The 22158-nt window shown below is 41.7% G+C and overlaps 1 protein-coding gene across 1 annotated transcript in view; it reads left to right on the forward strand.

The window, feature by feature from the left end:
- CFAP251 (cilia and flagella associated protein 251) overlaps positions 1-22158 on the forward strand; it is a 175866-nt gene that overhangs the window by 90095 nt on the left and 63613 nt on the right. Inside the window, exons 14-15 of the mRNA XM_053699764.1 lie at positions 9036-9209; positions 9330-9514. Coding sequence (XP_053555739.1) covers positions 9036-9209; positions 9330-9514 — 359 coding nt within the window. The remainder of the gene's footprint in view (positions 1-9035; positions 9210-9329; positions 9515-22158) is intronic.

Genomic DNA, 22158 nt, shown 5'->3' on the forward strand with positions numbered 1-22158 from the left:
AGAGTTTTTTCACAAAAGGCTTTTGACGAGCAGGTTACTTATGTAGGCCAGCTGTTAGTACAACTTGTGTTGCAGCACCATCTATAAATATGGCATTATACAGATTATGTCGTATTTTGTGGTTTATTTTTTAAAAAGCTGTTATAATTTGTTACTATAACTATAAACAATAAAAAACATTAATACATTAAAAACAAATTATGGCGTTAGCTGTTTTGACCAGAAAGGCTTTGTGGCTTAAATCATAGTCATGGTTTACTCTTCCCTTTAAATTAAATTGTTTATTTGGTCCTGGTCTGGGCATGGGCAAATGATGGCGTTAGCTGTTTTGAACAGAAGGGCTTTGTGGCTTAAATCATGGTCATGGTTAACTCTTCCCTTTAAATTAAAAATGATATTTGGTCCTGGTCTGGGCATAATTATATTTACCTTGACTGCAGGCAAAGGAGCCTTTCTCCCTCAGGACAAAAAATCCAAAGGGAAAGGCAGGGCTTCTAATCATTTTCTTCACTTTTGTCAATATAGGAACCAAAAAGCCTTTTCTACTTAACAAAAGATTGACTCTTCCAAAACTTCATGGGAATCCATTTCCTCTTGGAACAAGTCTAAGCTGTCAAAAAAGCACTCCACTTCTACCATGTCAGCATGAAGGCGCTGCCCCTGATCTGGGGCAGATTATGGCTTTCTTTTTTAAGACATGATGAGTCCACGGATCATCTTAATTACTAATGGGATATTGACCCCCTGGTCAGCAGGAGGAGGCAAAGAGCACCACAGCAGAGCTGTTAAATAGCTCCTCCCTTCCCTCCCACCCCAGTCATTCTCTTTGCCTCGTTAGTGATAGGAAGAGGTAAAGTGAGGTGTTAGTATAGATTCTTCAATCAAGAGTTTATTATTTTTAAAGTAGTGCAAGATTGTGCTGCTTTGTTCTAGGGTGTAGCCGTAGTCCAAATCAGTCTCTTCAGTAGAGCAATGGTGACTTTAGAGCAATGGGAACTTGTGGGACATTATTCTCACTGCTCCTCCCATACATTGATGCTGCCCTTATCCTGATAGCCTGAGTAAGATGACTCAGGCTTTATCTTTATCCACAGGGCTATGGGAGGGAGAGGACCTCTTAAACCTGCTAAGCTGCCCTGCTGTCGGGCAGATTTCAAAGGTAAGTGCTGACTTTTTTTCTGGGTCTGAAGCAAGAAGAGGATTCAGGACAGAGGAAGTATAGCACTTTACTGGGACATATAACTCCTATATATATATATTAAGGAGGATTCTGTGACAGCATGTTAATAGCAGGCACTGGGGCTGAGGAGAGTGGCTTTTCTGGGGGCACTTGAACCGAGCTGGATACAAAAGGGCTCAGGAGATATGCACAATAGCAGAGAGGGCTAAACCAATTAATATATTGTCTTAATATTATTATATGGTCGTTGGTTCAATCCCCTGTGTAATTTTTATATATAATGCACTCATTTTATACCTTACATTCGGTATTACAATTTGCCCCCAGGTTCACAAAGAAGGGTTCAGTTATCTCCCGGTAGCCTATCTCTAAGATAATTATGGCGACCTGGAGAGCGTGTAGTGTTACGCCCACAAAGGGCGGGGTTATGTTTTGCACTTAGGCTGCACTCGCTTATTTTCTTCCGTTCATTGGATGGTAGAGCAGTTATTCCTTTCTAACACAGTACTCAGTGCTCTCACTTATGTGGGTCCGGATAGCGCTACAGCTGCGCTCCGGATCTGTTTAAGGATCTAAGTTATGTTTTTTAGGTACATGAAGTTCTAAGGGTGAATGAGTATTAGGAGGGCACCTCAGCAAGATTTAATTGAGGTGTAAGTAGGTGCTACAATATTTGCATACTAAGCTAAGTACTTTTCTGCACACAAAGATAAAAAGTTTTAAAATTTAAAGAGACAGTAACGTTTTTTATCTGTTAATCTTTATTAAAATAATTTCAGCTGTTTATTTGTTTGTTTAATCCATCCTTTGTGTCTTAGGATGGAACAAGAGCACACAAAAAATAAGTTACTTTTTAAATTTAAAGAGACAGTAACGTTTTTTTATGTGTCAATTTTTATTAAAAAATGTCTTTCTTTTCTGAACCTTCTCCTTCTAAGGCTTTTTGCTGTTTGGGAGTCTGTTAACTATGGTCAATTTATGCCATAAATTTCTCCTATAGTGCCCCACAAAATGTTATGGCCCACATGCAGTGCCCTGCACTTCCTCTAACACTCCACTTGGAGTTGCTTTGCATTTCATACATTATAGGTTTTCTCACAAGGTAGAAAACATTACTAGAGGAATTATTTTCAATCATTTAGGGTGATTGATTCAGTAGTTGCTATCCCAAATGTTTCTTCCCTGTTACCTGAAAGAGGAAGATACTTCGGGATTATCTGAGAGAGAATTCTCAGACTCAGATGGAATAAAATCTTTATTTGATCCTGAGGTTGTTTTTTCTCAGTTTTTTAGCTTGAACACCTCCATTTGTTACTTTAGGAGGTTTTAGCTACCCTGGGCGACTCCGGTATAATCTATCCTAGTGCGTCCAGTAAGTTATTATGAATGGAAAAGTTTCATTCCCTATATTTAAAAAGATGCTTTCCATAGCCGACTTATCTAAGGAGGCTGGGCAAACATTCTCTAGAGTGGAAGGAGTAGTTTTCATATTAGCTAAGAGAACTACGATACCCTTAGAGCATAGTTGGGTTTTTCAAAGTTCCTATGGACAAAAATTAGAAAAGGGATGTACACCAGGGCTTACAATGGCAACCAGCTGTGTACTTTACTACCGTCACTAGTGCGACGGCAGATTGGTTTGATGCGTTGACTGATGCTACTAATTCAGAAATTCCCCTGGATAAAAATCCAGGATAGGATAAAAGCTTTCAAGTTGGCTAATTTCTTTATTTCAAATTCTTCCCTTCAAGTTATCAAACTGGGAGCACAGGTTTCAGGTTTCTCTGTTACAGCTCACAGAGCCTTATGGTTAGAACCTTGTTCTATGGGTGCATGCTCTAAGTCTAAGCTTTTAGCGATTCCTTACAAGGGGAAGACCTTGTTGGGACCTGGCTTGACGGAAATAAAATCTTTTGGAATTTAAAGATTTTCAACAAAAAACAAAAAAAAACAAATAGCCTGCTGTTGAATCAAACACAGTGTGAAGGACATGCCCCAGATCCGGGACAGGATCTTGTAGGGGGCAGACTTTCTGTCTTTGCTCAGGTTTGGGTTCGAGATTTTCAGGATCCCTGGGCAATAGATAATAGTGTCCCAGGGACACAAATCAGAGTTCAAAAGGTTTTCCTCCCAGAGGCAGGTTTCTGCTTTCCAGATTATCTGCAGATCAGATAAAGGGAGACGTGTTCTTACACTGCGTAGGAGACCTCTCAGACCTGGGAGTGATTGTTCCAGTTCCACTACAGGTACAGGGTCTGGGTTTTTTGTCCCAATCGATTTGTGGTTCCCAAAGAAGAGGGAATCTTCAGACCACTTTTAGATCTCAGGAGTCTAAACAAATTTCTTAGTGTACCATCCTTCAAGATGGAAACTATTCGTTCCATTCTTCCCTTGATCCAAGAGGGTCAATTTATGACAGCAGTGGATTTACATGACGCGCACCTTCATGTGCCATTCTCAAGAATCGTCTCAAGTTCTAAGGTTTGCCTTTCTGGACAAATGCTTCCAGTTCGTGGCTCTTCCTTTCGGTCTTGCCACAGCTCTCAGAGTTTTCATACAGTAAGCAAGATGTCACACAGACATGGTGTTATCCTTCCTGCAATCTCACGGGTGGAAGGTAAATTTGGAAAAGAGTTCCTCAGTCCCAAACACAAGGGTAACTTTCTGGGGAACCATAATAGATTCCATATCAATGAATATTTTTCTGACAGAATGTCAGGAACTCAGAGTTTATCGATACTTGGCTAGTCATTCAGTCCACTCCTCGGCCTTCAGTGGCTCAGTGCATGGAGGTAATCGGGCTGATGGTGGCGGCAATGGACATCATCCCGTTTGCTCGGTTCCATCTCAGACCTCTGCATTTAAGTATGCTCAGGCAATGGATCGGAGATTATACAGATTTGTCTCCTCAAATACTACTGGAGAAGGAGACAAGGGATTCTCTTCAATTGTGTTGTCTCTGGATCATCTCTCCCAGGGAACCTGCTTTCGCATACCATCTTGGGTGATTGTGACAACAGACGCCAGCCCTCTAGGGTGGGCAGTCTAGGGCTCCCTAAGGGTTCAGGGGGTTTGGACTCAGCCAGAGTCAGTTCTTCCTATAAACATTCTGGAGCTGAGAGCAATCTACAATGTTCTTCTGGCCTGGCCTCAGTTAGCCTCGGCCCAGTTTATCAGATTCCAGTCAAACAAAATAACGTCAGTGACATACATCAATCATCAGGGAGGAACGAGGAGTTCCTTGGCAATGACAGGTATCATCCCACATCCCAGGGGTGGACTACTTGGAGGCCGATTTTCTGAACAGGCAGACTTTTCATCCGGGGGAGTGGGAACTCCATCCGGAAGTGCTTTTTTTCCTCTGGTCATTGCTCGAATCAAGCAGGAGAGGGCATTGGTGATCCTCATAGTACCAGCTTAGTCTCGCAGGATTTGTTATGCAAATCTGGGGGACATGTCATGTCTGCCACCTTGGAGACTTCCGTTGAGGAAGGACTTTCTAATCAAGGGCCCCTCCTCTCAGATCTGGTTTCTCTGAAACTGACTGCTTGGAGATTGAACGCTTAATATTATCCAAGCTGGGTTTTTCTGACTCGGTCATTGAGACCATGATTCAGGTGCGCAAGACTGTCACTAGAAAAATTTATCATAAGATGTGGCGTAAATATCTCTATTCGTGTGAATCCATGGGCTACTCATGGATTAGAGTTAGGATTCCTAGAATTTTGTCTTTTCTCCAAGAGGGTTTAGAGAAAGGTTTATCGACAAGTTCCCTATAGGGTCAAATCTCTGTCTTTGTCTATTTTGTTACACAAACGTCTGTCAGATGTCCCAGATGTACAATCATTTTGTCAGGCCTTGGTCAGGATCAGGCCTGTGTTCATACCAGTTACTCCTCCATGGAGTCGGAATTTAGTTCTCTGAGTTCTTCAAAGGGCTCCGTTTGAGCCTATGCATTCCTTAGATATTAAGTCGTTATCTTGGAAAGTTTTTTTTCTTGTTGCTATTTCTTCTGCTCGGAGAGTATCAGGGCTCTCGGCATTACAGTTGGAGTCTCCTTATCTTATTTCCATTCAGATAAGGTAGTTTTTACATACTAAATTAGGATTTCTTCCTAAAGTTGTTCTGCTCGGGACATTAATCAGGAGATTGTTGTTCCTTCCTTGTGTCCTAATCCTTCTTCTCAGAAGGAAAGATTTCTGCACAATTTGGACTTGGTTTGTGCTTTAGTTTTACCTGCAGGAGACTAAGGACTTCTTTGTTTGTGGTTTTTTCAGGAAAACGCAAGGATCAGAAAGCTACGGCTACTTCTCTTTCTTTTTGGCTGAAGAGTATCATATGTTTTGCATATGAAACTGCTGGACAACAGCCTCCCGAGAGAGTTACGGCTCATTCCACTAGGGCTGTTGCTTCCTCATGGGCGTTCAAAAATGAAGCTTCTGTAGAACAGATTTGCTAGGCTGCAACTTGGTCCTCTCTTCACATTTTTTCAAAGTTCTATAAATTTGTCACTTTTGCTTCGGCTGAGTCAGTTTTGGGGCGAAAGGTTCTTCAAGCAGTGGTGCCTTCCGTTTAGATTCCCTGTCTTGTCCCTCCCGTATCATCTGTGTACTCTAGCTTGGGTATTGAATCCCATTAGTAATTAAGATGTCTTAAAAAAGAAAAGAAAATTTATGCTTACCGGATAAATTTATTTCTTTTTTGACACGATGAGTCCACGGCCCGCCCTGTTTTTGTAGACAGGTTGTGGGTTATGTAAACTTCAGACACCTCTGCACCTTGGCTTTTCCTTTCTCTTCCTAACTTCGGTCGAATGACTGGAGTGGGAGGGAAGGGAGGGGCTATTTAACAGCTCTGCTGTAGTGCTCTTTGCCTCCTCCTGCTGACTAGGAGGTGAATATCCCTTTAGTAATTAAGATGATCCGTGGACTCATCGTGTCAAAAAAGAAATAATTTTATCAGCTAAGCATAAATTTTCTTTTTTCAGAAGGCGTGGGCTCAGTCTGTTTGAGATCTCTGAGTATTGAACTTTGTTTCCCCGGGATACAGAATAGGCTTCAAATCAAGGCCTCCCAGAGGAAGGTTTATTCTGTCCAACATTCCAAACATTCCTGTAAAGGCACAAGCTTTTTTTCAATGTGTCCAGGAGCTAGAACTCATGTGGGTAATTCTTCCTGTGCTCTGACAAAATGCCAACGGACATTTGGCCGACAGCATTCTGTCCGATGGACATTTGGCCAGCGGACAGAATGCCAAAGCATGTTCCGAGTTCGACCATGGGTCCCAGCATACACGTCTTGGAATTCTCTGTCTGTGAAATTATCTATCTATCGAATCTATCTATTTATATATCTACAGTATCTATTGAATCTATCTATCGAATTTATCTATCTATTGCATCTATCTAGCTAATCTGTCAAATTTACCTATCTATCTACCTATCTCGTAGCCGGACTGTTATCTGACAGCCACTTGTGTGTCGGACTATTATCCATTGGCCAAATGTCCTTCGGCTAACAGTCCGGCCACAAATCCTTCCAGTCCCCATGTTGGAACAAGGCTAGGTTTTAATTCTAACCTTTTTATAGTTCCCAAAAAAGAGGGATTTTTCAGGCCAATTCTGAATCTAAAAACTGGAAACCTACATATCCCATTCCACAAAGAGCATTTTTAGTATCTCAGTTTTGACTTTCAGGGCAAACATTTTCAGTTTGTGGCTCTACTTTTTGGTCTGGTTACAGCTGGGAACCCTACTGTTTGTAATCAGAGCTCAGGGTATTTTAGGGGCTCCATACCTGGTTGATATCTTGGTTCAGGCTCCATTTCAGGCTCCATTTTTACCTTTAGCAATTTCTCATACCAACATTCTTTTGTTGTTTTTTTTTACAACATGGTTGGTTGGAAAATCAGTATTCCAAAGAGCTCTCTGTCTCCTCAGATCTGGGTTTCTTTTCTAGGAGTCATCAAATTTCAGTGAGACTATCTGAAACTTAAGTTACAGACAACTTGTACAAAACTTTAGTCAATTCCCATCCCTATGGTAGCTTTCTGTATGTAAGTGCTTGGTCTGATGATTGATGCATCCAATGACATTCCGTTTGCTTGGTTTCACATAAGACCTCTTCAACATGGGGCAAAGATTGCAATCAGCTTTCCCAAAGGATTTTATTGGATCCTGTAACAAAGCGATCTCTATCGTGGTGGATAAATCACCAGTCCATTTCCCTGATGGCTTATTTTCTATGTCCAACTTGGACAATAATCAAACATATGCAAGTCTCTCAGGTTGGGGCTCAATATGGGGGTCCATGGCTCTTCAGAGCTAGCCTCTTCTGAAGGAGGAGACTTATCTGTGTTTTCAATCAGACAATGTTGTGGTGGACGCATACATCAATCATCATGGGGAACATGCAGTTCTCTTGAAAGAGGTTTCTCAAATTCTAAAATGGGCAGAAGGTAATTTTGGCATCATTTCTGTCATTCAGATTCCAGATGTGAACAACTGGGAAGCGGATTATCTCAGTCGACAATCCCTTCCCACTGGGGAATGGTCGCTTCCTTTGGATGTCTTCAATCAGATAGTCAAGAGATAGACATGATGGTTTTGCATTTAAACAACAAGCTTCCCAGATATTTTGCGAGATACAGGGACCCACAGTGCTCTAGCAGCTCTTTTGTCCTTTTCTCTGGCATACATTTTTCCACCAACTGCTCTTCTTCCAACAATGATAGCTCACATCAAGCAAGCGTTATCGTCTGTTATTCTAACTGCTACAGCTTGGCCTTGCAAAACTTTCACGAACTTAGTAAAGATGTCAAACTTTCCACCTTGGTCTCTTCCTCTACATCACGACTTACTACGTCACAACCTATTATCTCAGGGGCCATTTTATCATCAAGATCTTGAGTCTCTCAATTTGACGGGTTGGAGATTGAATGCATAATTCTGAAACAGCAAGGTTTTTCTAACTTATTCCAGGCTAGGAAACCTGTCACGAGGAAGAGCTAACACAAAGTATGGAAATTTTTCCTTTCCTGGTGTCAAAATCAAGGTTTTAATTGATATTCTTTCTATCTGCTAGCTCTTTGAAGGGTCAAATTTCATATCTTTCAGTTTTATACCATAGGAATATTACTAAGCTTCCAGATAATTCAAGTTTTGTTCAGGCTTTAGTCATGGTGAAACCAGTTATTAAGCCGATTTCTTCCCCTTGGAACCTTAATTTGATTTTAAAAGTCTTACAAGTCTCTCTGTTTGAAGCTATGCATGATTTAGACATTCAGCTTCTGTATTAGAAGGTTCTATTTCTCTTAGCGATTTCGTATGCCAGAAGAGTTTCTGAATTGTCTGTTATTTCTCCTCCTTTAGCTTCTTGGTTAAAGCTTTTAATTCACAAGGCTTACTTGGATGTGGGAAAGTCTCCCCCAAAGCCCATTTCTGCTCACTCTACCAGTATCTACCAGATACTGGGTATTTAGAAATGAGGCTTATGTGGAACAAATTTGCAAGGCAGCAACATGGTCATCCAATTCTACCATATTTTTACTTCTTCAGAAGCGTTTTTTGGAAGGAAAGTTCTCCAGGCAGCGCTGTCTGGAAATTAGGTGTTTGCCTTTTTCAAAATATGTGTTTATCCCGTCAAAATTATTTCTGGAATCCACAGCTTGGGAATTAGTTCCAAAAAGTAATGGACTTATGAAAATTTCTGCTTAGCTGATAAATTAATTTCTTTCAAGGTGGTGATAGTCAACAAGGACCGTTCATTTAATTTAATTTTGCAAAAAAAAAATTCTGCATTGTATTATTTAAATTATATCAAGTGTGAAACTGCTCACAAAATGATTTTTTTTGTAGGATGAAGATTTCACAGTAACACTGTTTAAACTGGTAACCCAAACTGGTGGAGCAACTTGGCAATACTTTGGAAGATACCGGAGTCATTACAAGCCAATACAGAGTTTAATATTTGGTGTTAAACTAGATAGTGATGAACCTAGACTTTTGTCACTTGGCACAGATAGGATATTGGTAAGTGTATGTATATATATATATATATATATATATATATATATATATATATATATATATATATAATTTTTTATTTACAGAGATATGCATGATCTAACATGTAATTTAATTGTTTAACAGGTTGAATATGATCTTGTCAACAGCAGTAAAGACCATCTTTCTATAGCCAGCAGTGACCGTACTGAGCAGAGTGCAGTCCCACAGTGTTTAGCTTGGTACCCGCCAATTACTAAAGAGTGTTTTCTTCTTGTAGCGAATGATCAGTACAAGATGAAGCTTTACAATGCAACAACAAAAATGTGCAGGTATTTAATTGACAGTCACTGTATAATATGGGAAATGGCCCTGTTCTGCAAAAGTTGACAATCAAAACTGGCCTCCATAAAATGTGTTCTTGATGTGGGCTTTGGTAATATAGGTCAGGGCCGGCTACACAAGCTTATTATGCTGGGAAAAGGGCCCCTGTTACAGAGCAATCTTCTGGCTGACTCAATATCAATGTAATAATGATCTGTCTGGTTCCTCTTGATACTTCTTAAAGCCAAAACGATCATTAAGGAGACACTGTACTGTAAAATAGGTTACCCCTTAATGTGTTTCCAATGACTTGATATACCAGCTGCAGAGTATAAAATGTATGGGAAATTTCTAATTTATGTTTGTTTTTGTATATGAAATAGCTGTATTTGCTCATTTAAAACACAACAAATTTAAATGGACGGCAGAACGAGTAGATATCCTTACCTTACATCACCTATTTCTCTGTGCACAAATGCCTCCTTATCTTATTTATTTGTCTATAACAAAGGCTGATATTTAGTGAGAGCAATTGAAAATGAACATTTCAGTGCCTGTCTATCCCACCCCCACTGTGCTGCTGCTGATCCTTCTTTACATAGTTTTTCTTTATCAAATACAACGGTATTAATATTTTCAGTAAATGTGGTAACTTAACAGGAACATCAGCTATTTCAAATGACAAAATAAAGGTAAAGGAAATATTTGTAAACTGTTTAATACACTCCAGCAGGTAAAATGAAGCATAGGAAACACTTTAAAGAGAAAATTTTACAGTACAATTTCCTTTTTTCCCTTTTGGGATTCAAATGTGTTTTCTCTTCAGAAGGGTTTAATTCATGCCATGATGGAAAGATCACACCATGAATTTCAGAGAGTGCTGGCAAGCAGCAGGGGTTAATATTGGTTTGTTTCATTTTCATATTCTAGCAGAATGGCTTAGTAACACACTGTATTAATTTGCTGGGCAAAGTGAATTACAGCATGTATCGTTCTATACACACACACTGAATGCTTTTTGGCAGTTCCTTATAATTACCGCTCGTTAGTCTGTAGGAGGATGAGTAATGCAGTGCATGCAAAACATTTTGCCCATATTATTTCATATTTATACTTGCTCACTAAAATGTTTGCTAGAGACAGATTTCTTATTTTAGAAAACAAGGTTCCTTGTTATTTCTAAATGTTTATCTGACACACCCCGGCTTTGTGTAAATGAATATTAAACAGAGGCAGATTTTAAAGGATAATTATAAACACACACAAAAAAAAATTGTGATGCTAATGAGATAGCAGTAAAAACTATTTTCTATCAATCTCTCTCTTTCTATCTTTGGGGCCTATTTATCAAATGTCTGTCCGACATGATCCGATCAGTGTATCATGTCCGATAGACATCGCTGAATGCGGACAGCATACGCTTTCCGCATTCAGCATTGCACAAGCAGTTCTGGGGAACTGCTGGTGCAATGCCGCCCCCTGCAGATTAGGGGCCAATCGGCCGCTAGCAGGGGGTGTCAATCAACCCAATCGTATCTGATCGGGTTGATTGCTGTCCGCGGTGTCAGAGCAGGCGGACAGGTTATGGAGCAGCAGTCTTTATATCGCTGCTTCATAACTTGTGTTTTCTGGGGAGGGCTTGCATACGGAGCTTGATAAGTAGGCCACTCTGTCTCTAGCTCTCTCTCTCTCTCTCTCTCTCTGTTTCTCTCTTTATTTCTCTTGCGCTCTCTCTTTCTCTCTCTTTTTGCTCTCTATCTTTTTATCTCTCTCTCTCTCTCTCTCTCTTTTGCTTACTTTCTCTCTCTTTCACTCTCTCTCTTTCAGGCCCATTTATCAAAGGTCTTGCGGACCTGATCCGACACTGCGGATCAGGTCCGCAAGACCTCGCTAAATGCGGAGAGCAATACGCTCTCCGCATTTAACATTGCACCAGCAGCTCACAAGAGCTGCTGGTGCAACGCCGCCCCCTGCTGACTCGCGGCCAATCGGCCGCCAGCAGGGAGCTGTCAATCAACCCGATCGTATTCGATCGGGTTGATGTCTGGCGATTCCTGTCCGCCTGTTCAGAGCAGGCGGACAGGGTTATGGAGCAGCGGTCTTTTGACCGCTGCTTCATAAGTTGTGTTTCTGGCGAGTCTGAAGACTCGCCAGAAACACGGCCCTTCAAGCTCCATACGGAGCTTGATAAATGGGCCTGTACATCTCTCTCTATCTCTTTTTCTCTCTCTCGCTCTCTATCTTTTTCTATCTTTCTCTCTTTCAATCTCTCTCTCTATTTCTCTCTCTCTCTTGCTCTATTTCTCTCTCTCTCTTTCACTCTCTCTCTTTATCTCTATCTCGCTCTTTTGCTCTCTATCTATCGCTCTCTCTCTTGCTCTCTCTATATATCTCTCTATCCTTCTCCCTCTCTTTCGCTCTCTCTATCTCTCTCTCTTTCTCTCTCTTTTGCTCTCTCTCTTTCTCTATCTCTCTCTTTTACTCTCTCTCTCGCGCGCGCTTTCTCTCTCTTTTGTTCTCTCTCTCTTTTTCTCTCTCTTTCTCTCTCTTTCTTTCACGCTCTCTCTTTCTATCTTTCTCTTTTGCTCACTTTCTCTCTCTCTCATCTCTCTCGCTTTCTCTCTCTATCTCTTTCTCTCTCTTTGCTCACTTTCTCTCTATATTTCTTTCTCTCTTTCACTCCCTCTCTTTATCTCTCTCTGTCTCTCTCTTTTTCTCCCTCTCTCTTTCTCTCTCTCTCTTTCACTCTCTCTATCTCTCTCTTTCTCTCTCTCTCTATAAATATATATATATATATATATATCTTTCTCACTCTATCTATCTCTCTCTCTCTTTCTTTCTGTCTCTATCTCTCTTTCTCTATCTCTCTTTCTCTATCTTTCTCTCTCTTTTGCTCTCTCTTTCTCTATCTCTCTCACTCTCTCTCTTTTGCTCTCTCTCTTTCACTCTCTCTCGTTTGCTCTCTCACTCTCTCGCGCTATATATATATATATATATATATATATATATATATATATATATATATATATATATATAATTGCCAACTAGGGCTGGGCAATATACCGCGGATGCGGTTTTAAACTGCGATTAACCGCCGCAATTTAAAAACCGCAAGAGTATGCAATTTTTTAGCCCCGTCCCCTATGACATATTATGCCGAAAGAAGCTGATCAAAAGCTTGGAAGCGGCCAGAGGGCAAGCAATTTTGCATTTATATAACAAGTTAGTGTTTTTAATTTGACAGGCCCATAGTGTCAGATATTAAACATGTAAATGTGTTAGTGTTTCTTTCTAATGACACGGTGAGTCCACGGATCATCTAATTACTATTGGGAATATCTCCTGCCCAGCAGGAGGCGGCAAAAAGCACCACAGCAAAGCTATTAAATATCACCTCCCTTCCCTCCAACCCCAGTCATTCTCTTTGCCTACGTAAGAGCAAGGAAGTGGTAAAGTTTAGGTGTTGGAAAGAAGATTCTTCAAGCAAGATTTTATTATTTTTCAGCAGTGCAAGATTGTTCTGCTTTGTCCTAGGGTGTAGCCGTCAGTCTCTTCAGTAGAGCAGTGGTGGCTTTCAAGCAATGGGAACTTGTGGGGTACAATCCTCACTGTGCCTCCCATGTATTTAATGCTGCCCTGATCGTGCAAACCTGAGTAAGATTACTCAGTCTTTGTTTTTATCCACAGTTCCATGTGAGGGAACTGGCCTCTCAAACCTAGTGATCTGTCATGCTGCCTGGCAGAAGTCTGAAGGTAAGTGCTAACTTTATTTTTTCTGGGACACATTGCAGAAAATAAAAGGATGGCTCTTTAAAATATGATTGTGGGACAAGAGACATTCACCTATTGCTAGGGGGATCGTTTTATTATTGACAGCAATAGCAGGCACTGGAGACAAGGAGATTTATGGCTCAGTAGGTGGTGTTTTTATTGTAACTTTACTCCCTGCGGCTTTAGTAATACATTTAGCCGATCGGGAGGTTAACGTTGTAACGCCCACGATGGGAGGGGTTAGCTGAGACGGCATTTTCTGTTGCGCGCCTTTTTCCCCCTACACTTCCTGTGTTCCGTAGCGGAGAAATAGCTTTGTCACAGACATTAGCAGAGTTGCGGTTATCGGTCCACATTTTACAGAAAAATAGAAGTTAAGTCCGGTTTTTCTAGCAAAATATTCACTCCGTTTTCAGTCAGGCAGGTAAGCACCTCAGCAAAGCTAAGCTGAGGTGTAGAGGTTGTCCGGAGTGGTTTTTGTAATACTTTATATTTTTAATGCAGAAAAATAAAGCAGTTTCATTTTTTTTGTGGGGTATTTTCTAAATAAAATATTAGTTTGTTTATCTATTTATTCTGCTTATTGGTGAATAAAGATGGACCAAGAGACCCTGCAAGATGTTACATGTTCTTTATGTTTTGATGCTAATGTGGAACCACCAATCTCTTTCTGTTCCTCATGTATTGAGAGAACTTTACATTACAGGGGTAGACTTTTTCCTGAGCCAACATTGTCTAAGGCTGATGCTGTTCAGGAGTCTTCTGACAATGTTCAAGATATGCCGCAGCTTTCTCCTCAAGCGTCCCAAAATGTATCGTCCACACAGCCAGTGCCCTGTGCTTCCTCTATTACTCCACCTGGAGTTACTTTGCAAGACATCGCTTCCCTCATGTCCTCAGCGGTATCTGATGCGTTGTCTGCTTTTCCCATGCTGCAGGGAAAGCGCAAGAGGAAATGTAAACAATCAGTGAGTAAGGTTGCTGACACAGTCGTGGCTATTCCGAATGTCCCCTCCCAGAAATCTGAGGTGGAAGATACTTTGGTAGCATCTGAGGGTGAAATCTCAGACTCAGACAGTGTAATTCCTTCTGCTGAAACTGAAGTTGTTTCTTTCAGGTTTAAGCTCGAACACCTCTGTTTGTTACTTAAGGAGGTTTTAGCTACCCTGGATGACTCCGAAACTACTGTCGTAGTCAATCCTAAGGAGTCTAGTAAACTAAACAAGTATTTTGATATGCCTTCCATGAAGGAGGTTTTTCCTGTACCAGATTGAGCTACTGAGATTATTGCTAGAGAATGGGAGAGACCGGGTATCCCTTTTTCTCCATTCCCTATATTTAAGAAGATGTTTCCTATAGCAGACTCTTATCAAGGAGTCTTGGCAGATGGTACCTAAGATGGAAGGGGGAATTTCCATGCTAGCTAAGAGGACCACTATTCCCATAGAAGATAGTTGTTCCTTTAAGGATCCTATGGACAAGAAATTAGAGGGGTTACTCAAGAAAATGTATGTACACCAGGGTTTACAATGGCAACCTGCGATGTGTATTGCTACCGTCACTAGTGCGGCAGCATACTGGTTTGATGTGTTGTCTGATTCTATTCAGACAGACACTCCCCTCAAAGAGATCCAGGATAGGATCAAAGCCCTTAAGTTAGCCAATTCTATTATTACGGATGCTTCCCTACAGGTTATTAAGCTAGGAGCAAACATTTCTGGTTTTGCCGTATTGGCTCACAGAGCCTTATGGTTGAATTCCTGGTCTGCGGATGTGTCATCTAAGTCTAAGCTTTTGTCAATCCCTTACAAGGGAAAGACCTTGTTTGGGCCGGGTCTGGCTAAGATCATTTCCGACATTACGGGAGACAAGGTAATTTCCTCCCTTAGGATAAGAGGAATAAGCAGAAGGGACGTCAGAGAAATTTTCGTTCCTTTCGAAACTTCAAGGGTAAGCCTTCTTCTCCCTATACAAAACAAGAACAGTCCAAGCCTTCCTGGAGGTCCAACCAGTCATGGGACAAGGGAAAGCAATCGAAGAAGCCCACCAATGACTTAAAGTCAGCATGAAGGGTCTGCCCCCGATCCAGGACCGGGTCTTGTGGGGGCAGACTATCCTCCCTTGCTCAGGCTTGGGTTTCGGGATGTTCAGGATCCCTTGGTGGTGGACTTCGTGTCCCAGGGATACAAACTAGAGTTCAAAACTGTTCCTCCCAGGGACAGGTTTCTTCTCTCAAGATTATCTGTAGACCAGATAAAAAGAGAGGCGTTCTTACACTGTGTTCAAGATCTTTCCGACCTGGCTGTGATAGTTCCTGTTCCAATGCAGGATCAGGGTCTGGGATTTTACTCCAATCTGTTCATGGTTCCCAAAAAAGAGGGAACCTTCAGACCAATTTTAGATCTCAAAAGTCTAAACAAATTCCTCAGAGTACCGTCCTTCAAGATGGAAACTATTTGTTCCATTCTTCCCTTGGTTCAAGAGTGTCAATTTATGACAATGATAGATTTAAAGGACGCGTACCTGCATGTTCCCATCCACAGGGACCATCACAAGTTTCTTAGGTTTGCATTTCTAGACAAACACTTCCAGTTTGTGGCTCTTCCATTCGGCCTTGCCACAGCTCCCAGAATTTTCTGAAATGTTCTAGGATCCCTGTTGGCTGTGCTCCGATTGTGGGGCATTGCAGTGGCGCCTTATCTGGACGACATTCTGGTTCAGCACCATCCTTTCAACAAGCAAAATCCCACACGGAAGTGTTGTTATCCTTCCTGCCATCTCACGGATGGAAGGTGAATTTGGAAAAGAGTTCCTTAGTTCCAACTACAAGGGTAGTTTTCTTGGGAACCATAATAGATTCCTTATCAATGAAAATTTTTCTGACAGAAGTCAGGAAATCAAAGATTTTTTATTCCTGTCTAGCGCTTCAGTCCTCTCCTAGGCCATCAGTGGCTCAATGCATGGAGGTAATCGGTCGGATGGTAGCAGCCATGGACATCATCCCTTTTGCCCGTTTCCACCTCAGGCCTCTGCAGTTATTCATGCTCAGGCAGTGGAACGGAGATCATGCGGATCTGTCTCCACGATTACATCTGGAGCAGGAGACAATGGATTCTCTTCTTTGGTGGTTGTCTCAGGAACATCTCTCCCAGGGAACCTGCTTCCGCAGACCCACCTGGGTGATTGTGAAAACGGACGCCAGCCTACTGGGATGGGGAGCAGTCTGGGGCTCTCTAACGGCTCAGGGGACATGGACTCGGTCGGAGTCCGTTTTACCCATAAACATTCTGGAGCTGAGAGCAATCTTCAATGCTCTTCTGGCCTAGCCTCAGTTTGCTTTGGCCCGGTTTATCAGGCTCCAGTCGGACAACATAACTTCAGTGGCTTACATCAACCATCAGGGGGGAACTCGGAGTTCCTTTGCCATGGCAGAGGTAGCCAAGATAGTCCCACAACTGCTGCCTGTCGGCGATCCACATCCCAGGAGTGGACGACTGGGAGGCGGATTTTCTGAGCAGTCAGACCTTTCACCCGGGGGGAGTGGGAACTCCATCCGGAATTGTTTTCCAGCTTGACTCTCAAATGGGGACAGCCGGAGCTGGATCTCATGGCATCTCGGCAGAACGCCAAGCTCCCGAGGTATGGGTCGAGGTCAAGGAATCCTCAGGCTGTACTGATAGACGCTCTGGCGGTACCTTTGAATTTCAGTCTCGCATACCTATTTCCCCCGTTCAATCTCCTCCCTCGAGTCATCGCTCAAATCAAACAAGAGAGGGTGTCGGTGATCCTCATAGCACCGGCGTGGCCTCGCAGGATCTGGTATGCAGACCTGGTGGAGATGTCATCTCTTCCACCTTGGAGACTTCCATTGAGAAAGGACCTTCTACTTCAAAGGCCTTTCCTTCATCCAAATCTAGTTTCTCTGAAGCTGACTGATTGGAGAGTGAACGCTTAATTTTATCTAAGCGTGGATTTTTAGAGTCGGTCATTGAGACCATGATTCAGGCTCGTAAGCATGTGACTAGAAAGATTTACCATAAGATATGGAATAAATATCTGCATTGGTGTGAATCCAAAGGCTACTCTTGGAGTAGAGTTCGGATTCCTAGAATTTTGTGTTTTCTCCAAGAGGGTTTGGAGAAGGGTTTATCGGCAAGCTCCCTAAAGGGTCAAATATCTGCCTTGTCTATTTTGTTACATAAACGTCTGGCAGATGTACCAGATGTGCAATCGTTCTGTCAGGCCTTGGTCAGAATCAGGCCTGTGTTTAAGCCAGTTACTCCTCCCTGGAGTCTTAATCTAGTTCTTAAAGTTCTTCAGCAGGCTCCGTTTGAGCCTATGCATTCTTTAGATATTAAGTTGTTATCTTGGAAGGTTTTGTTTCTTGTTGCTATTTCATCTGCTCATAGAGTTTCAGAGCTCTCAGCATTACAGTATGAGTCTCCTTACCCTATTTTTCATTTGGATAAGGTAGTTTTGCGTACTAAGTTAGGGTTTCTCCCTAAAGTGCTTTCAGATCAGAACATTAATCAGGAGATTGTTGTTCCTTCCTTGTGTCCTAACCCTTCTTCCCAGAAGGAACGTCTGCTGCACAATCTGGACGTGGTGCGTGCATTGAAATTCTATTTACAGGCGACTAAGGATTTTCATCTGACTTCTGTTCTGTTTGTGGTTTTCTCTGGAAAACGTAAAGGGCAGAAAGCTACGGCTACTTCTCTTTCTTTGTGGCTGAAGAGTATCATTCGCTTGGCCTATGAAACTGCTGAACAGTAGCCTCCTGAGAGAGTTACAGCTCATTCTACAAGGGCTGTTTCCTCTTCCTGGGCATTCAAAAATGAAGCTTCTGTGGAACAGATTTGCAAGGCTGCAACTTAGTCCTCTCTTCACACTTTTTCTAAATTCTATAAATTTTATACTTTTGCCTCGGCTGAGGCTTCTTTTGGGAGAAAGGTTCTTCAAGCAGTGGTGCCTTCCGTTTAGGTTCCCTGTCTTGTTCCTCCCTTATCATCTGTGTCCTCTAGCTTGGGTATTGATTCCCAATAGTAATTAGATGATCCGTGGACTCACTGTGTCATTAGAAAAAAAACCAAAATGTATGGTTACCTGATAAATTTCTTTCTTTCTTGACACGGTGAGTCCACGGCCTGCCCTGTTTACTTAAGGACAGGGTTTTTTGTTATAAACTTCAGACACCTCTGCACCTTGTTGCTTCCTTTCTCTCCTTTGCTTCGGTCAAATTACTGGGGTTGGAGGGATGGGAGGTGATATTTAATAGCTTGGCTGTGGTGCTCTTTGCCTCCTCCTGCTGGGCAGGAATGATTTTCCCAATAGTAATTAGATGATCCGTTTACTTACCGTGTCAAGAAATAAATACATTTATCAGGTAAGCATAAATTTTGTTTTTTGTGTGATCACATTTAAGATTTACACTTTTTTTACCCTCCATAATGTGATCTGGTGAAAATACCTCAAACAGTGTCACACTGTCTCATAGTGGGACAAATCAATCCCAAATATGTATTCGCTGGATGATAAAATTAGTATAGTTTAATAAGACCAAGCTATGTAGCTAAGCAAACTAGAACTACATTTAACCGCTGAATTATTTGTGTGATGTCCATTTCTCTAATAGTAATAACACCTCAAGCTCAGTTACTCTCTCGTCTCAACCCTAAACATCACGGTGAGACAGCATCATTACTTATAAGAGTATGCGTGACCCGTCAAATGTCAATAAACTAATATGGGCGTGTTTAGATAAGATATGTCACTCATTGAACATAGGAATCGTTGCTTTAAGGTAATAGCGCAAGGTCGTTGAGAAGTCTACCGCATCGTGATGTCATACGACTCCAACGCCTTCAAAGTAATGGCACAACAGCCACGCCCATCTTCACCGTAGCTTTTTAAACCAGGCCCGCCCCCTTCGGCTTCCTGCTGACAAGATGGCGGCAGAGAGCAGAACATTGTCGTACACTGTGTGCAAGTGGAGTTCTTTCTCCTCCAGTTATTTACCCGAGTGAGTACCGGCCTGCGTGTGCCGCGGGGTCTGTGGGTGTAGCCTGTGTATCTGATGTCACCTTGTTATACCGCTGGATGCATAAGAAGACCTGTATTACCCCAGTATAGCGGTATCTGCGTGTATGTTTAGGGACAGACATGCAGAAATACGTACTCTGACATAGCTTACCTCTGTATAACACCCAGTTGCTTGTGTAAGCGGCCAGAGGGGAAGCAAGGGAGTGTGACTTGTATTAGGTGTTGGGGCCGGTCTTGTACACATCTGGTAGTGAGTTTACCCACCAGCTAGCACGTGAAAAACCGCGATTAAATTGCAATCGCGATTGTTTTGGAAAAAAAATGCAATTTTATTTTTTGTCCATATCGCACAGCCCTATTGCAAACAAATAAGCACTCACTGGACTTGATTTATCTTCATAAAAGGCAGTTTATTGTCAATAATTAACAATAAACTGCCTATTATTAAGATGAATCAAGTCCAGTAAGTGCTTATTTGTTTGCAATTGGATTTTCTGGTAAGAGCACCCTGGCAGCTTTGGGAATCTTGTGAGAGTGCATCTTCATCTTTGCTTTATATATATGTAACATTTATATCATTTTTATATATTTATTTTTTTTGTTGTAAGAGCTGCGGTTCCAGATAAACTCTGCTATTCTGTATTAGAACTTGCCGTAGCTTCTGATTGGCTGTATCCCCTGCTTTAGAACAGAAAGAATAGCTTATAGGGACAGTCAAGTCCAAAAAAAACTTTCATGATTCAGATAGGGCATGCAATTTTAAACATCTTTCCAATTGACTTTTATCATTAAATTTGCTTTGTTCCCTTGGTGGTATTTTTGAAAAGCTAAGCCTAGCTAGGCTCAAACTGATTTCTAAACTGTTGAAAACCGCCCCTTAGCTCAGAGCATTTTGAAAGATTTTTACAGTTAGACAGTACTAGTTCATGTGTGTAATATAGATAACATTGTGCTCACTCCCTTGGAGTTATTTAGGAGTCTGCACTGATTGACTAAACTGCATGTCTGTCAAAAGCACTGAGATAAGGGGGCAGTCTGCAGAGGCTTAGATACAAGGTAATCACAGAGGTAAAAAGTGTATTAATATAACTGTGTTGGTTATGCAAAACTGGGGAATGGGAAATAAAGGGATTATCTATCTTTTTAAACAATAAAAATTCTGGTGTATACTGTCCCTTTAAGGATCTAAGCTGCATGTGAAATAGGGGAGTAAATGGGAAAGGTGGTTTTAAAATGTTTCATAGACAGAGAGTTGAGATTCCGTACTGGGGTAGATTATAACTAAGGTATTTTTAATAGAAGCTTTAAAAAACTGTCCCTTTAATTATTTTAAATTAGTAACCACCTTGCAACCTCAATGTGTTTTTTTTCCTGGTAAAAAATATACTTTGTTGCTACAAATTACATTACAAAAAAGTTGAACTTTAACTACTAATAACACAACATGCTGTAAAATAATTTACTAGGGGGGCGTGTCTCTGGGCAGCAACTTGAATGGATGCAATATCAGTTGCTCTGCGTGGAACATTGGTAACTTGCCTTTTATCAGTGTCTAAGAGGGTCACCCATCTATCTCAGCCTGATATCTTGAAACTACACACTCAGCTGAATCGAATATTATCACAATATCGGGTATTGCACCTTTGTCAACTGATCCGGAGCGTTGAGGCCTAAGGCAGACTCCTCAGAGAGAGGCCCTCAACACCCCCCCCCGGTATATTACAGGCCGGGTAAGCAGTGTGTTATCACTGTCAATATACTACTAAACCAGCAATGGAACACCAAAAGATTATAGATATGATAAGTTCAATCCTGGAGTCTTACAGAGTGCACCTATGCAGCGAAATAGAGAGGGCATTTAGACTCGACCTGGGTAGCCACGTGAAAATGGCGGATCACCCACAAGAAGCAAACACGTCTATACATCCCCAAGAGCCTGTCGCAGTAAAAGAGGAGAGTACGGTAGCTACTGTTCACAGCGCTAAGAATAAACCTATAGTTGGATACAGCAGGGCGCTCAATCACCTAGGGGTTAAAACCGCTACTAAAGGCATTGCTTTATTTGCCCCTGAAGGGATGCGCATGAAACAGCGATACTGGAAGAGACGAGCCCGCAAAGCCTCACAACTATTGCGACCATTGAGAGCTCCGGTCCGCAGCTCGCATAGAAAAAGGGAGAAATACATAGGTGTGAAGCCATCATGCATGCCGCGGAAAGTTCCGGACCTAGCAAAATCAGCCTCACTTAAGCTTTTTGACAGAGACCGACCTGCCCGGGGTGTCGCAGAGTTAAGGGTAATCCCGCTAGACCTGGAGGCTACTCACTCAGACTCAACATGCCGTGGAGGACACAGAGAGCGATCCTTCAGAAGCCATCTCTGCTGGCAGACAGGGAGGATTCACCACCGCTACTTAATCTCTTGCTCCCACAAGCTTGGTATCGGTTAGTGTTTGGAGTCATGAGGGTGACAATTGTTTAATTATAGTTTAGATGCATGGACAATGTGGACAGTCGATGTGGGCAGGGTTTTAAACGTAGTCTGGAGACATTATCTGCGTAACTCTCATCATAGGGGCATAGTCTCTTATGCTCAAGGCTATGAGATCTTCCTTTATAAGTATAATTAATTCCACTCTACAACATACTACTGAAAACATTTACGGGACTATGGTATTAAATGAGGACTAGAAGAAAAGCTTATTGATTTGGTTATATGCTATATTTTACCTAGACTAGATGTTTGACTTGGTTTTGAGTATGTGTAATTGTTATATAGAACATGTTTCATTATAGGCCCCTAACTGTGACACCCTGCTACCTAATTTTTTCAACATCCCCTAC

The sequence above is a fragment of the Bombina bombina genome, chromosome 2 (genome assembly GCF_027579735.1).
Source record: "Bombina bombina isolate aBomBom1 chromosome 2, aBomBom1.pri, whole genome shotgun sequence".
Lineage (NCBI taxonomy): Eukaryota > Metazoa > Chordata > Amphibia > Anura > Bombinatoridae > Bombina > Bombina bombina.